At 34.5% G+C, this 17,257-nt stretch overlaps 1 protein-coding gene across 1 annotated transcript; it reads right to left on the bottom strand.

The window, feature by feature from the left end:
• Positions 1 to 1,442: 1,442 nt before the first annotated feature.
• rasl11a (RAS-like, family 11, member A) lies at positions 1,443 to 16,329 on the bottom strand. The gene is made up of 8 exons (XM_059355205.1): positions 15,763 to 16,329; positions 11,711 to 11,767; positions 11,506 to 11,588; positions 7,667 to 7,707; positions 7,452 to 7,581; positions 6,065 to 6,140; positions 3,370 to 3,446; positions 1,443 to 2,270 (listed from the first exon to the last, which is right to left on the bottom strand). Exons 1-8 carry the CDS (start codon positions 15,923 to 15,925, stop codon positions 2,124 to 2,126), a joined length of 774 nt encoding a protein of 257 aa, XP_059211188.1. The 5' UTR covers positions 15,926 to 16,329; the 3' UTR covers positions 1,443 to 2,123.
• Positions 16,330 to 17,257: the final 928 nt, after the last annotated feature.

The following is a 17,257-nucleotide window of genomic DNA, read 5'->3' as shown; positions in this document are numbered from 1 at the left end:
TCATTTAATCTTTTTTAACAATCTTCTATCATTTTTTGACCTAAACTTAGAGAAGTAGTTTTGTAGTGTAAACTGAATGAAAACTGTGGCATTTTTTATGAAATGGAACCGCTTAGTTTTCAGCGACCGGCCATTGAATGGGCTGATAACAGCATACTGCACCTGCTAGAAGGTGGAGCAGAATAAAAGGCTTTATATGGAAATCTATGGCTGTCAAAATTAAGAATATAAATCAACCCCCTTTAACAGAATCCAATGTTGTAAGACAGGATGAAAATGAGTTAGTTCATACTTATATGTTATATTTTGGCATATTAGAACCATGAAAAGTATGCTGAATTAGCTGCAGTCACAATGGCATCAAAATGTGACATTTTTAAATCATGTTCTGGAGTTACAAAGTATCTTGTTATTATAAAAACTTTTTTCATTTTCATTAGAAGTGATCTTAAAGGACACAATTAAGCACCGTTTTCAAGTTTGTCTAATCAAAAGCGGCGGGGACATCGATCACCCTTTAAACAGGGTACACTCTGCTGAGTACACTGACACCTAATCAGTCTCTACAACAAACTGTTCAATAGTTAAGGGGGCGTGTTAAAGCATAATGGGAGGGACTTTATGAATTATTGTTATGTAGAAGTGTTCAAGACTGGACTCTAATGAAGCATGAGAAGTTTGGATCAGATGGGACAAAGTATGGCAAAGTTATAACAATCTTGTGTTTTTTTGGCGAAACGCCATATTTGGCCACCATGCCACGCCCGCATAGTGTGACGATCGGTAAAGCTTTTAATAAGTTTTGGTCCCAAAGGCCTTAGGATGTTACTTACCAAGTCGTTCACGTTACATATGTAGGAGTAGTTTGTTAAAGTATGGAACGTGGAAATGGTGAAAAGCGTTGGAAACGCTTTATTCAATCCAAGATGGCCGACTTACTATTGAGTTTTGGGTATTGGTCCATGAGGCTTTTTGGTGCGTCTTCCCATGATACTACATATATCTACCAAATTTTGTTTGTTTAAGTGAATGTTCCCCATAGTGTGCCGCTCCGTTTAAACTTTCTAGGGGGCACTAGTGAGACCAATGAAATACGTACATTTTCACCGTATGTTCCAAGTTTGGGATTCTGAGTTTTTGAATATGATAAAGCCTCCAAAACGGCAATTAATTTGGGGGAAGAATTCCAATAGGGTCCTGGCACTGTTAGTGCTCTGGCCCTAATTAGATTTAAAATGTAAAAAAGAAAATTGGAAATTCTACATTTCAGTGTTTTCATATATTGTGCTTTAATTGAAACTCCTTATGATATGCTTTTTTTATTTTTTATTATTGGCAGCCATTGACTTCCATAATTATCAGGAGTTTTTCTTTACTTTGTTTTGTTACAGCAGGTTTCCCTTCCGGCTGCCAAATGTCAGCATTTGTCTCGGTGTAAAAGCCTTGAACTCTTGCATTTTGGGGTCATTTCTGTTTTGGTTGCGAATCATTTTCTTAATAAGTCTGCAACAGAGAGGACAGAGACTCGCATCTTTGTTTATTTGGTTTCAGCAAAGTTGAAATTTGTTCTCACATGGTTTAACAGCCTTGAACCAAATGGGGGAAAAAACAGTCTTTCGAGCATCATTTAATGGTTGAGAAATCTTAATTAAAACCAAAATAAAAGGTTGAGGTTAAAATGAGGCTCTGTGCTGTATGATTTATCATTAGAAACAGCAGGGTTTTCCCCCACTTTTTAATAGTTTGTTGCATTAAATTCCCTTTTATCCTGATGTTTTTAGAGAGATTCTCCAGCCTCAAGAAAACTGAGGCGTGCATTTAGTTTAAAGTGACGTTTTACCGACACGCTCACTGTCCTCGATGGTAAACATGCCGAGTTTCTGTTTGTTCAGCAGTCTGTGGCATGTTCACTTTGAGCAGCATCCAGAGAGGAAGAGGTCATGTTGACGAGCTCCGTTTGCAACAAAAGCTCCATTCAGTCTTTATCCAACGCTCAATTGCTTTGATCAGCACAGAAGCTTTAAACTCGTTGATATCTTCAGCTATCTTCCGTTTAAGAAGAATCTTTTCATTTCCGTGGAAGCTCCGATCTTTGCCGTGATATTCTTGGTCCCGTCCTGCGATCAGAGAGTGGTGGAGGACTTGACTTTGGAGGAGAGGACCTGCCTGAACCTCCTCTTCAGCTCCTGCATGTTGGGAGATTTGGGTCTGGCTAAGTGGAGGCCTCCTCTCCGTTTCTCCCCGTTCCCTCCTCCCAGTGCCCGGATCACCTGGAACACAGAGACCGCAGTGACTCTCTGGGAAAAAAACCCAGACCTGCAACAGTGTTTCCTCCACTTGAGCAGCTTGAGTTTATGATATTCTTATACTATCTAATACTCGATATATCTAACTAGAAAATTGTAAATAAACTAAATTTATTGCAGTAAAAAAGCTCCGAACAGCCTTCTAAGGTGTATATTTTACTATATTTTGTAGATTTTGCCTAAATTCACTAAAAGATAGCGTTCTATTGCAGCCTGTAGTACCTTGAATGATATCTAAATTTTGTCATCAAATGTATAGTTAGAAAGCTCCCACTCTGCTGCACAATATTATGTGTTTTACATGTTTTATATTGTTGTTGCTATGAATAAGATCCAATATTTTGTCTTCAAGTAGTCATTTCCATTATTATATTACGAGAATAAAGTCGAAAATATTTAATTAATTACGAGAATAAAGTCGTAAAATATTTAATTAATTACGAGAATAAAGTTGTAAGTATTGAATTATTTTTACCAGCTTTGTCTTTCTTCTGTTTGATGTTAGGAAGTTAGTGTTCAGGTGGCTTAGCAGACTTTTTTTGCTTTCTTTTTTTCTGAAAACTATGACCCTAAGTGGTAAGAAGTCATTGCCAGAAAAAACAAAAAAAAATAACTGCACATTCCTGTTCTTGTTAATAAATATATAAGAAAATATTGATTATTGCAGCTTTGAAGCATCTAATCAGTCAAAGCATGCTTGAGGTTAAACAGAATCTGCTCTCTCAAGCACCAGAAAAGAAAAGAAACAGACTGTATAAACACACTCAAATGTAATGAGCCTCTGGGCAAAAGCTCCACCAGAAAAACAAATATACAGAAGAGAGCGCTGTGGGCTGGTAGACCTCCTTCTGACCAATGGCACGAACATGGTTTTATTTTGGTGGCATCAGTGGGAAATAGAAAACATACTTCCCACAGGAAAAATGTGTTGGGCATAAAGTCAATAAAGTCCTGAAAGAAGGGGAAAGAAGAGGCTCTGAGGACAAAACCAGGGCTGTCCTTTCTCCTAAAGTGGCAGATTAACAATGAAATAAATAAATAAATAGACAATTAAAAGTCCCACCTCCTGACAGAGATGTAGGAAGGCGGTGTGGACTCCCTCGTGGTTCTCTCTGGCCGAGGCCTCAAAGTAAACTCCTCCTGTAAGCAGAGGCAGTTTTATATTCCAGATAACACTCGACATTCCTCGTTCATTAGGCAGCATGCAGGTCATAGTTTACATGCACTGAAGGAGCCACAGACGTGTGTGTGTGCGTGTGTGTGTGTGTGTGTGCGTGTGTGTGCAGCTTGAAACTACCAAAAACTTTTGCAAATTAGCTACTGTGGGAAACAGTTTCTGCACGGGAAACAAAACATTTTCAACCTTTTTTTGACTGTCATGCTTTTGAATAAAGAGCAGAAAGAGATCTTTGAAGAATCAATTAAACTACAATATGATGAACCTGGTCTCACAGGAATCCGTGAAATAGCCACGGATTTGCTTAACTCAAAATCCGTGGAATAGCCACGGAATAACTCAAATTTCCGTGAAACTGACACGGATTTCGCTACAATGCAAGTTAATGACAGTCATACCCCGTGGCTATTCCATGGATATTTTTTCCTATTGGTTTGTTCCAACTCACGTGACTTTCAAGGTCCCGGTGGTCAGAACAAAAAACATGGCGGACAGTTCTCTCATTTTTAGTGAAAAAATCAATATTTTGTTTCTGCATAAAAATGGATTTTGATCACATTTCTAGCGAGAAATATATGTTTTATTTTCTAAATATTCACTCAGTGAATGTACATAATCACTTTGTATGTTGGAATAGCCACGGGATATGACTGTCATTAACTTGCATTGTAGCGAAATCCGTGTCAGTTTCACGGAAATTTGAGTGATTCCGTGGATATTCCACGGATTTTGAGTTAAGCGAATCCGTGGCTATTTCACGGATTCCTGTGAGACAGGTTGAATATGATGTAAAACGACCATAGAAATAGCCTTTTTGTGAAAATTAACTAAACTCTAGTAAAAACTGTAAATAAAATGTAAATGTTTTGCAGTAAAATAGCTCCTAACACCCTTCTAAGGTCTATATTTTACTATATTTTGTAGATTTTGCCTAAATTCACTGAAAGATAGCGTTCTATTGCAGCCTGTAGTACCTCGAATGAAGTCTAATCTTCGTCACCACAGGCTTCGTTAGAAAGCTCCCACTCTGCTGCACAATATTATGTGTTTTACATGTTTTATATTGTTGTTGCTATGAATTAGATCCAATATTTTGTCTTCAAATAGTCATTTCCATTAGTAATGTATAAAAACCTATAAAGGCCGTTTTCTCAAAATAATTTTTTTCTCATAAATCTCAACTTTAACATCAAACCTCAATTCCTCACTATATTCTGAAGGTTTTTACAGAGGGGGTTGTCTATATCAAGGTTATTATAGTTAATAAAATAACGAAAACTAGAATTGAAATATCAATTGAAATAAAAATAAAAACAAGAGTTACAAAACTAACTAAAACTAACTAAAATTATAGTGAAAATGTCCTTCGTTTTCGCCTTAGTCAACTTTTTTCATACGTAAACCTTTTTGGTTGATATGAAATTAATTTAATGTATCTGGTTTTATGACTTAATAAACTTTTTGGGGCTGAGATGGATCAGACAAAGGAAATAAAGGCAACATTTATTATGACCTCTTTAAATCTGGCACCCAACAAATACCCCATTACAAAAAAACTAAAACTAACACTAAAACTAATAAAAACTAAACTAAAACTAAGCCTTTTCCAAAATATAAAAACTAATTAAAAAGCAATTAAAAGCAAACTCACTCTAAAAACTAATCAAAACTAACTGAATTTGAAAACAAAAAGTCACAACGAAATTAAAACTAAAACTAATGAAAAATCCAAAACTATTATAACCTTGGTCTATATTTCATTCATGTCCTGATTTATACAACATATTTCTTAAAACATGAGAAAAATTGACTTTTTATGGATTTTTGGCAGTATCATATAAAGGAGATATCCCGCTTTCCTTTTATAACAAAACTTTGACTCAAATATATCAACAAAATAAAATAATAACTTTAAAATTTGCTCTATCCAATGTTCAGATTTATGTCCTGGATATATCTGCAAAATAGCACATATTTAATGAGTTTGCTCCTCATTTGCATATCTAAACATAGAATTCAAGAAAACTTGCAATGCAAAAAAAAATTGATTTAATGTGAATAACAAACTGGGGAAGTTTCATGGTGATATTTATAAGTTTAAAAAAAAAACCCTGTTCACCTGTAGTGTCTCCCTATATTAAAAAGGCTGTGTGGTTTGTGGAGAAATCATCAAAAGAAAATTGGATAACGCTTTATCATAAGGTCCTTAATAACCATTAATTAACAAGTAATAAGGCATTGTTCTCGCTTTAGATCCGGTAGTTGCAAAAAGCATAGTTAACTTATAGTTAACTTATAATAGATGAGCAATAAAGTATATTTTAATATCAATAAGAAAACAAAATAAGATGAATAAAGGCATGACAAAGACATAATGGGTGGGTCATGGGTGTTTGTGATGCCATTATTAACACTTATATAAGCTTATAAACACACAATAATGTTAATAAGCATCTTGTAAGGACTTACAAGGGCCTTATTACTTGTTAATTAATGGTTATTACAAGGACCTTAATATAAAGCGTTACCGAAAATTGTGAATAAAGACCAAAATGACACAGCTAAAGAGAAGAGGCCCCACCTAGTGAAGCAGCTAACGTCTCGCCTTCGTCTGCCGGCACTTGTCGAGCTCTGAGCAGGTCGCTCTTGTTGCCAACCTGCAGCAGAAAACAGATTAGGGGACAGATTAGATAACGAGGATTAGGGTCAGTAGGTGACTTTGTCTGTTCCAGACTTGCAGAAACAACCTGACGTTTAAAACAATCCCTCAGTCTGACAGAATTCACTCAACAGTCTAACGTCTATTGGATTTTTTTGGACACACTATAATGGAGTATTAGGGCCACATTTAGAAGAAGAAAAAAATTAATTATGTGATTTCAATCGTAAGTGTTGGATTAATTAAAGAATAAAGTCGTATGTATTTCATTAATTACGAGAATAAAGTCCAAATTATTTAACTAATTATGAGTATAAAGTCATAAATATTGAAATAATTAAAGAATAAAGTCGTATGTATTTCATTAATTACGAGAATAAAGTCAAAATTATTTAACTAATTATGAGTATAAAGTCGTAAATATTGAATTAATTACCAGAATTAAGTTGTAAATATTGACATAATTACGAGAGTAAAGTGGTGACATATTGAATTAATTATGAGAATAAAGTCGTAAATATTGAATTAATTACCAGAATAAAGTCGTGAATATTGAATTAATTACAAGAATTAAGTCGTAAATACTGAAGTAATTACGAGAATAAAGTCAAAAATATTTAATAATTACAAGAATAAAGTCATAAATATTTAATTAATTATGAGAATAAAGTAAAAAATATTTAATTGATGAGTATAAAGATGTATGCATTTAATTTATTATGAGAATAAAGACGAAAATATTTTGTTAATGACGACAATATAGTCGTAAATATTTTAATCATTATGAGAATAAAGTTGAAAATAATGAATTAATTATGAGTATAAAGTTGAAAATATTTAATTAATTACAAGAATTAAGTCCTAAATATTGAATTAATTATGAAAGTAAAAGTTGCGAAATATTGAATTAATAATGAGAAAAAAGTTGTAAATATTGAATTAATTACGAGAATAAAGTCAAAAATATTGAATAATTACGAGAATAAAGTCATAAAATATTTACTTAGTTGTGAGAATAAAGTTGTAAAATATTGAATTAATTACGAGAATAAAGTCAAAAATATTTGATTAATTATGAGAATATAAAGTCGAAAATATTTAATAACCACAAGAATAAAGTCATAAATATTAAATTAATTATGAGTATAAAGACGTAAATATTGAATTAATTACGAGAATAAAGTCGAAAATATGTATAATCATATAATAATAATAATAATAATAATAATAACAACGACTTTAATCTCGTAATTCATTTTTTAGTGTTTTCTAAATGTGGCCCCCATATACTGGCTGGTCACACACTGACCAGTATAACGGGGATATTTCCAGAGGGGTGGATGCGTCTGACGTGCTGGTACAGCGGCTGGATGGTGCGGTAGCTGTTGTGGTCGGTGATGGAGAAAACCAGCACGTAGCCGTCGGCCCAGTAGATTGATCTGGAAGTGCAGTAATTGTGCGGTTATTATTACAGGATATTACTTTATTATTAGATTAATTAATATTTAGGGGAATCAATCTGACCTGTTGATCTGCTCCTGGCAGTACAGGCCTTCAGCATCATCCTGAAATAAATTACAAATAACCATAAAATTAAAAAAAATGTAATTTCATCATTAGATAACCTTTTGTTTAATTTTCTTAATAATACATCCATAATTCACTCTATAAAATGTCAGAAATTAGTGAAAATGCACAAAAATTTAACAGTAACTAAGTATATTTGCTCATGTATTGTTCTTAGATAATATCTTTGACATTTCAGAGACATTTTGGTGAAAATATGAACATATTTTACCTGCAGTACCATTTTGAATTCAGGGCTTTTACTCTAGTGGAGTATATTTAGACTGTGCAATTTCTCTTTGTCCAAAGAGAGAAAAGAAAGACTTCAGATTCTGCAGCCAACAAATATTTGATGTTTTTACATTGATAAAGCACTTTAAATAAAAATGAAATGATCTGTCAATAGACTACAGTTGAACAGTTTCTTATCAAGTGAATTAAATGCTTTAAAAGCTTCCCACTGTTGATAATGGAAACTGACTGAAGTGGCTTCCTATTTTAAAACACTTCCTCATTCCTTTGAGTAAAAGCAGCAGCGGGAGACTGATAGCAGAGATTGTGCTCAGCGGAAAATTATCTATCATTAGTTTAACTGGTTTAAAATAACCTGTGATTACTTTGAGTGGTGTGACCTTTAGGGAGGAGACATGAGACCAGACCAGACAATCTGTTTTTACAACCTCAATTACGTTGTTTTGTTGCCTAAACTTGAAAAAAGACGACCCAAAGCTTTTTCAGGGCGTTTTTTTTTTTTTTTTACGCTTTTTTTTGCACTTTACTCACTGTGTTCTTGTATTTCACTGCAATATATAAAATAAATATAAAATCTATAAGTCCTGCAGCTCTATGGAATCAGCACATTAGCGCTAGAAATGGGAAGAACTCAAACATGTCTTTGTGCAGAATAACACAGTTATAATGACAAATCATAAAAAAGAAAAAACGCAAGTTGAATTTCTCTGATAAATTATTTTTTTACAAATTGAAATAAAATGGAATTTATATATACAACAATTTTCCAAGTGCCCACAAGTGTCATGAATATTGGAAAAATAAATTGTGTCTCCACATGCTATACATATTGAACTATTTACATTTTTCAAGCCTCTCCTGTCCTCTCCTCTCAGCTCTGTGTAAACAGATTTTCAGTGAATATTTGTCACGTGACCGTTCGTCTCAGCAGAATCAATCATGGCTTCACAGTGTCGCTGAGGAGCAGAATTTAATGTTTTTAACAGGATCTAGTTATTACAAACACTTTATTTTTCGCAACATTTTATATGAGACATGTAGAATAAAGAGATTGTGACAGAAATATCACAATTTTAAGCTTCGTTTTTGTTAGTTACTGTTTTTACAGTTTCTTTTGATGATAAACTGTTTTCCAAGTGCCCCCAAGTATCAATAATATTGGAAAAATAAATCAGTGTCTCCACATGCTATACATATTGAATTATTTATTTTTTTTACAGCCTTTCTTGTCCTCTCCTCTCCGCTCTGTGTAAGCAGATTATCAGTGAATATTTGTCACTTGACATATTTTTTTTCAGAAATATCACAATTTTAAGCTTCATTTTGGTTACTTTTTAACCAATGGTCTATTCAAGGACTGTGGGAAAGTTCCAAACTCCAAAGATAATGTCTGTTTTTACACTTTCTTTCCACAATAAACTGTGTTTTTTTGTTTTTTTTTAAGAAAACATACTTTTCAAAGCGGCTGGTGGGCTGAGCCGTGAGTGAGCAGGTGGTGATTTTTACTGAAGAGGCACATTGCTGAGCTGTTCATAGACTCACACCAGCTGGTTGACAGTTTAAACTTATGACTCCCGAGCCCAGCGGACCACCCGGCTGAACTCAGGAACAATTAGACTTCAGGTCGACCAGTTTCTGAGTTCTTTAGCCCAGAGAAAAACATATTTTCTGTAATCAAGAGGTGAAGATGAGCTTGTTTTCAGTTTTAAAAATCCTTCCAGGAGCTCGGTAGGTTCTCGACCTCTCTGCCTCCTCACACTAATTATTTCTGTCTAATCTCTGGAAGCCGGTCTCCATCACACTCCGTGCTGCCAGGAGGGACTTCCTCGCCCTGCGTTATCTTCCCCCTGCTGCAGGAAATGAAGTTTTGTAAACACACTGCTGGCTTTAGGGAGCAGGGTGAGCCGTGTGGCACGTTGCGCTCATTATCCTGGAGGAGACGGTCCTGAAGGTCACTTCCTCTCACTTCAAATACATTCCTGGGGGAGCTTTTCAGATAACGATGCCAGTTTTTTAAAACCGTCTTCGGTGGGTTCAACTTTAAGATATAACATCAAGCAAATAAGGCACTGAACAAGAACCTTGAGTTTTTTTAAGTTATTATGCATAGATGCAAATGTTTTGAATCCTGCTGTAAATGCAAAAGTCACAGCTGTCTACACTGTAAAAAAAAATGTTTGTAGAAAATACAGTAAAACACTGTCAAATTGCATCAGAAATAGGCCGTAAAATTAAAAGTTTAATATCACCGTGGTAGACCATATTAATTACCGTAAATCAAGGAATAGTGCAAAACTTTTAAACTGTAAAAAACACACTTTTTTTAAACTTTTTTTTTTACTTTTTAAATTCTGTTGAGCACTTAAAACCTTATTAAAAACCTTTTTTATTCTCCTTGGCGTTCAGTCCCAGCTAGGCAAGAATCCTTGGCTTTTTACTTTTTACTCTTTTATTTACCTTTTAACTCTAACTCTGTTTTTAAATTGAGTTTTTTATTATTGTTTTATAATAATAATAATAATAATAATAATTATTATTATTATTATTATTATGTTTAATTTATGACTATATTTGTGTATGATTTTATTGTATTTTAATAACTGTACAGGACTTCGGTCAACTGAGGCTGTTTTTAAATGTGCTCTATAAATAAACTTTGACTTGACTTGACTTGACTCATGTAAAATTAATGGAGAAATACCATAATGTCAGAAGGACACAATCACCCTAAAAATTAAGGGACCCCTCCATCTAAATTATAGTTTTTGCTGATTTTTACATTTAAATTTATAGTAAAAAAAACTCACTGTATTTTTTACAGTGAAGTTCGGGCAACTACAGTTGCCGGTACTTTACCCTAAATTAAACAGATTTTTTTTTTACAGTGCACTGTAAAAAATGTATGTAGAAATTACAGTAAAACACTGTCAAATTGCATCATCAATTGAAATAGGGTGAAAATTAAAAATGTAATATCACCGCAGTAGACGCTTGTAATTACTGTAAATCAAGGAATAGTCCAAAAAAATTTTAACCTGTAAGAAAACACGCCTTTTTTTTTCATGAAAAAATAATGGAGAAATACCAAAATGTCACAAGGACACAATCACCCTCAAAATAAAGGCACTACTCAGTCTAAATTACAGTTTTTGCTGATTTTTACATTTAAATTTACAGTAGAAAACATCTTTTACGGTGAGCAAAACTAGCTTAATGCTAGCATGAATTACTAGATTTAATTTTATCCAAACCTTATTTTAACACATTTAAATATGAAGATTAGTGTGAAAACTAACCTAAGGAAGTCTCTTTTCCTCCCTTCAAAATAAAAGCATCCGTTATCAAAACAGGCTTTTGCATAGTACTACATATATCTTTTATTTTGCCCATGTATGCATGCAGCGATTAATCGATTAATTGATCGTTAACATTATAGATGATCGAGTTGGCAGGATTCTTCCAAAGGCCCATCCCTAGTTCTTTTCATAATAAAACATAATAAAAACCTCTGTGATGGCCACATGGCTGCAGCCGCCCTCAGTTACCTGCAGAGCGACGCAGGGAGTGTCCTGGATCTGAAGCGACACTTCCTCCCCCTCCAGTGTGACCTTTCTGGAGTAGAGCGCTCCTGGGGACAATGAAAGAGACAGGATGGATGAATGGGTGGATCAATAGTAGAAGAGAGAAATCAGTCAGCAAGTGCATTTGTATCTGCTTCCATTATTACAGAGAAAAGTCGTGGAAACTCACCAGTATTTGCTTCATAATCGCCAATAAACCTCTTGGTCAGAAACCTGACGATCAGAGCTGAAAAGAAACAAGGAATTAAATGAAGGAGTGCAGTGACAAACAACACCACAGTCAAGATTATATAGCAAACGTAATACTTATTTCTTATGTTTTTTTAATAACAGAAACTATTATAGTATAGTGGAAAAAAGTATATTTACCTTCTGTTTTTAATTTAATGGGTTTTTTAAATTTCTTTTTTGTAAACAATATAATTTTTATTGTAGCCAATTGTATTGTAAATATTATATATATTATTACCACATATTTTTTGTTCTTTTAATTTAATTTTTTATATTATTATCACTATTATTATTTAATATTTCATTTTTTTATTTTTTTTATTATTATTCTTATTATTACTGTCATCATATTTTTTTATCATATATATATATTTAATTATTTTATAGTATTATTATCTAATCTTTAATCTTTTTATTTATTTATTATTATTATTTATATATTTTTATTATTTTTAGATTTGACATATAGACGTTCATTTAATGGGCATTTGATCCATAAATGGCTTTTAAATTTAAATAAACATAAACACACACAAAAAAGATTGTTTGTAGCATTTTTCTAAGTCTGCACTACAGTGTGCATTAAGTATCAAATCTGTATCCAAAACTACTTGGAGTAAAATAGATGTATTAGGAAAGAAACGCACCACCCGGCTGCAACCTACTGACCTATATAACACTTAAACGTTTGCAGGTGTTGCAGGAATTTCTCTTTTCTGTGACATATCTTTTTTAATTTTTCGTAGTAGAGAGATGAGCCGAACAAACCGGCCCAAAGTCTGAAGTTAGACGATGATTCAGCAGTACTCAGAATCTGATGTTGCAATAATTCATGCGTCATCTCTGCACTGTAAATCATTATCTCATCTCATCTGTCTCTTGTTTTTTGGGATTCAGGACAAGATCTCTTTTTTTTTTGTAACTCTTGCTGACTTTTGTGAGTGCAGATCCATTGTAGAAGAGGCTATTATTCTCATTTTCAGGTTCATACTTTTATTCATTAAGTTTATCTGATTTAATGTTCCAACAAACAAGTTATTTTCCTCATATACCGCCTGTCGTAGTCCAAGTCATCAGAGTCGAGTCAGAGTCGAGTCCTGGAAATCTGCTCTGAGTCCAAGTCCGAAACTCCAAAGAAGAGCCAGTCGAGTCTAAGTTGAGTCATCAATACCTGAGTTTGAGTCCACATCCCGAGTCCCCAATGTTCAAGTCTGAGCCACCAAAGAACAGCCAGTCGAGTGTGAGTCGAGTCATCAATACCTCAGTTCAATTCTGAGTCCGAGTGACCAAGAAGAGTCCGGGTCAAGTCATCATGCGGCAGAATGCACAAGTCTGAGTCTGAGTCGAGTCATTAATACCTATATACGAGTACGAGTCATCGTGCACCAGAATGCAGAAGTCCAATCCTAGTCATCAGAGCACGCATGTGAGTCAAGTCATGAATCCTGAGATCAAGCTTTGAGTCCAAGTCCGAGTCTCCAAAGAATAGCCAGAGTCGAGTGTGAGTTGACTCATCAATACCTGAGTTCGAGTCCAAATCCAGAGTCCCCAGTGTTCAAGTCTGAGTGACCGAGAACAGTAAGAGTCGAGTCATTATTACCTGAGTTTGAGTCCAAGTCCAAGTCCCAACACACTGTTCAATTCTGAGTCCGAGTCACCAAGAAGAGTCAAGTCATCATGGGGTAGAATGCACAAGTCCAAGTCTGTCGTCCAAGTCATTAATACCTGCTTTCGAGTCCAAGTCATCATTGTGCATGTCAGAGTCATCGTGCACCAAAATGCATAAGTCCAATCCGAGTCTTCCGAGTGTGAGTCTGAATCAAGTCACAAGTTCTCAAATCAGGCTTTGAGTCCAAGTCCAAGTCACCAAAGAAGAGCCATTCGAGTCCGAGTCAAGTTAACAATACCTGAGTTTGAGTCCACATCCAGAGTCCCCAGTTTTAAAGTCCAAGTCCGAGTCACCAAAGGAGAACCAGAGTCGAGTCATCAATACCTGAGTTTGAGTCCAAATCCTGAGTCCCCAGTGTTCAAGTCTAAGTGACCAAGAACAGTTAAAGTCGAGTCATTATTACCTGAGTTCTAGTCCAAGTCGAAGTCCCGACACACTGCTCAACTCCGAGTCCAAGAAGACTCCAAATCAAGTCTTCATATGGCAGAATGCACAACTTAGAGTTCCAGTCGAGTCATCATTGTGCAAGTCTGAATCATGCAACAGAATGCACAAGTCAAATCCGAGTCATCAGAGTCTGAGTCTGAGTCTGAGTCAAGTCACAGGTCCTGAAAATCGGGCTTTGTGTCTGACTCGAGTCCGAGTCCAGGACTTGAGTACTCCATCCCTGCTTCATTAAATCCATGCATCAATTTTCTTGCTGCAGACTATATTTGTATAGCAAACTATACCAGTGTTGTAGACGAGTCACCAATTCTCGAGTCCATGTCAGTCTCAAGTCACCAGTGTCTAAGTCCAAGTCCAAGTCACCTAAGACGAGCCAGAGTTGAGTCTTCAATACCTGAATTAAAATCTGAGTCAAAGTCACGAGTCTCCAGTGATGAAGTCATCATTAACTGAGTTCGAGTTCAAGTCCGAGTCTAGTCATCACTACCTCACTTCAAGTCCGAGTCACCAAGAAAGAGTCTGACTTTAGTCCTTATTACCTGAGTCTGAGCCACGAGTCAGAGTCATCATGCACCTCAATGCCAAAGTCGAAATCCGGGTCACCAAAGAAGAATCAAAGTCGAGTCTGAGTTGAGTAGTCCATACCAGAGTTAAAGTCTGAGTCACAAGTCCGAGTCTTCAATGCGCAAGTCAATGTGCAGCAGTGTCACGAGTCAGCCTCTGCCCACCCTTCCCTCCCTGTTAAGTCTTTCTTATTTCACACTTTCCGCTATAAATGTTTCACCTCAGAGACCCAAGCTGGCATAACCCTGATGACATCACAATGACATCATCAGGGTTAATTTTCTGACCATAAAAAAAGCTCAGAAGGCCTGTTTACTCACTGTAATGAGAAAACAGGCCGTAAAATTTAAATACAACTATAATTAGTTTTTTTTTTTTTTTTTAACCATTAAGTGAAACAGAATTTGTTTTTAGTTGGACTGTGATGATGTTTTAACCTGCATGTGTTCTTAGAAATACACATTCATTAACTTACTATAAATACTTCACTCTTCACCAGTCAGACATATGATATACAGTATTTAATGTATTCTGAAAACCTTCAATGTTAAATGTTTTTGAAAATCTTCAATGAAACAGCTGGAATTAACGTCCTCACTTTTACAAAACACTGTTATACTGGTTTTGAAAAGTACTCTATATATGATTATTATAATCCTAATTATTATTATTATTATTATTATTATTAATAAACAACTACAACAACAATGATGATGATAATAATTATATTATTATATTATAATATAGTTGTTGTTATTATTATTATTATTATTATTATTATTATTATTATTATTATTATTGTTTTAAATGCAGTAAAAATTGTATAATATATATATATGTGTACATATAGGACTTTGCTTTTTACTTAATTAAAAGCTCTGAATACTTATTCCACCACTGATTATATTAAATAAAAAATAACAAAAATAATTTAAAAAAAATGTAATATAAATAAAAAAATATATGTAATAGTTTAAATAATATTATAAATAAATCAAATATTTTTAAAAGTGCAATATTTAAAAACTCTCACACATCAAATGCGGAATGTCGCCCCCTGTCGTTCAGGTTTGGTAACTTACTTCAAACGTTTCCTACTTTATTTCGATATTCCTCCTCTATTATTAGACAAATAACTCACAGATATTCATAAAAATAACAAGCTACAAGATGAGTGGTTTAATGTGAAATTATTATACCGAAAATATTGAGATGCGTGAAATCCCAGCCACTCTTTCCCCCATTTTTAATCCCTACAAGGCAACTGTTGCACGGATAAACTTCCCAAAAAAAATTCCCACCATCCGTACCTGTTTTCCCGACGTTGCTCGCTCCCAGCACCACGATCTTCACCGTCTTGTTGGGCACACAGTCCAGCAGGGGATACTCCGGTATGGGGACCAGCAGGAAGTTACCAGACCCGCTGTTGCTGTTCATGGTTCCCGGTGCAGGGTCGCTGCCAGTCAGCCGCATTTAGCTCCCCTCTGCCCTGCGATCAGCTCCGCTCTGTATGTGGGAAAATAACCGGCAAACCCCCTCCGCCTCAAAGGAAAAAAAAAATCACTCCAATATTCCCATAATGTTCCTGCAGAGATAGAGAGGAAAACTCCTGAGGTATCCTGTTGTTTGTTCCTTATGATTAAAAAAAAGTAGGTTTTCCTTCGCTAAAAGTGCAAAATTCCCTTTTTTCCCCCAAGTTTCCCCGCAGCTACAGCACCTCCAGGAAAAAAAAGTGCAAAAACCTTTGTGCAGACCTTTCAGCAATAACAATGCATCGTTTTACACAGTATAACGTTAAAATAACAACCCGGATTTAAATGTCAGATGCAAAAATAGTTGCAAGAAGAAAAAATATTCCTGCTCGCACCGATTCTAGATGCGAGTGACTGCGGACAGAGAGAGTGAAGGAGAGAGAGAGAGAGAGAGAGAGAGAGAGAGAGAGAGAGGGAGGGAGACTTTGAACCGTCCCCTCTGATATTCCCATGAGTCCAGTTTAAACTGAGCTCCTCTTTCCAGACTGGACTCACACATCATTAAGCTTTTCTGGGGGTCAATAAACAAGGAAATGAATATGTTTATGATAATAAAATGAGACAAATGAGATTGTAGGAGGCAGTAAATATTTTATTGTGTGTGATGAGTAAGCTATGAAAGCCCAGTCCTGCCACAACTAAAATAACATGTATTTACTTTGCCCCCCCCCCCCCCCCCCTTTTTTTTTTTCTAAGTCCCCTCATATGTCATTTGTTCCTACCCCCAATTATGACCAAGAGAAGCGCTTCCAAAAATAACATCCCTAGCGGTTACATATTTTCGACTTTATTCTTGTAATTAATTAATTCAAGCGTCTTTGAATACCCTTTAAAAGCGCTTATTATTATTATTATTATTAATAATGATAATAATAATAATAATAATTAAATATTTTTGAATTTATTCTTGTAATTAATTTAATATTTTCGACTTTATTCTCGTAATTAATTCAATATTTACAACTTTATTTTCATAGTTATTTCAATATTTACGATTTTATCCTGGTAATTAATTCAATAATAACGACTAATTATTTACGACTTTATTCTCGTAATAAACTAATTATTTACGACTTTATTCTCATAATTAATTCCATATTTTTGACTTTATTCTCAAAATGTATTCAATATTTTTGACTTTATTCTCAAAATGTATTCAATATTTTTGACTTTATTCTCAAAATTGATTCAATATTTTTGACTTTATTGAAATAATTAATTCAATATTTTTTACTTAATTCTAATAATTAATTCAATATTTATGACTTTATTC

This window comes from Centropristis striata, chromosome 17 (assembly GCF_030273125.1).
Source record: "Centropristis striata isolate RG_2023a ecotype Rhode Island chromosome 17, C.striata_1.0, whole genome shotgun sequence".
In the NCBI taxonomy this organism is placed as follows: Eukaryota; Metazoa; Chordata; class Actinopteri; order Perciformes; family Serranidae; genus Centropristis; species Centropristis striata.
This window is presented reverse-complemented; position numbering and strand designations above follow the sequence as displayed.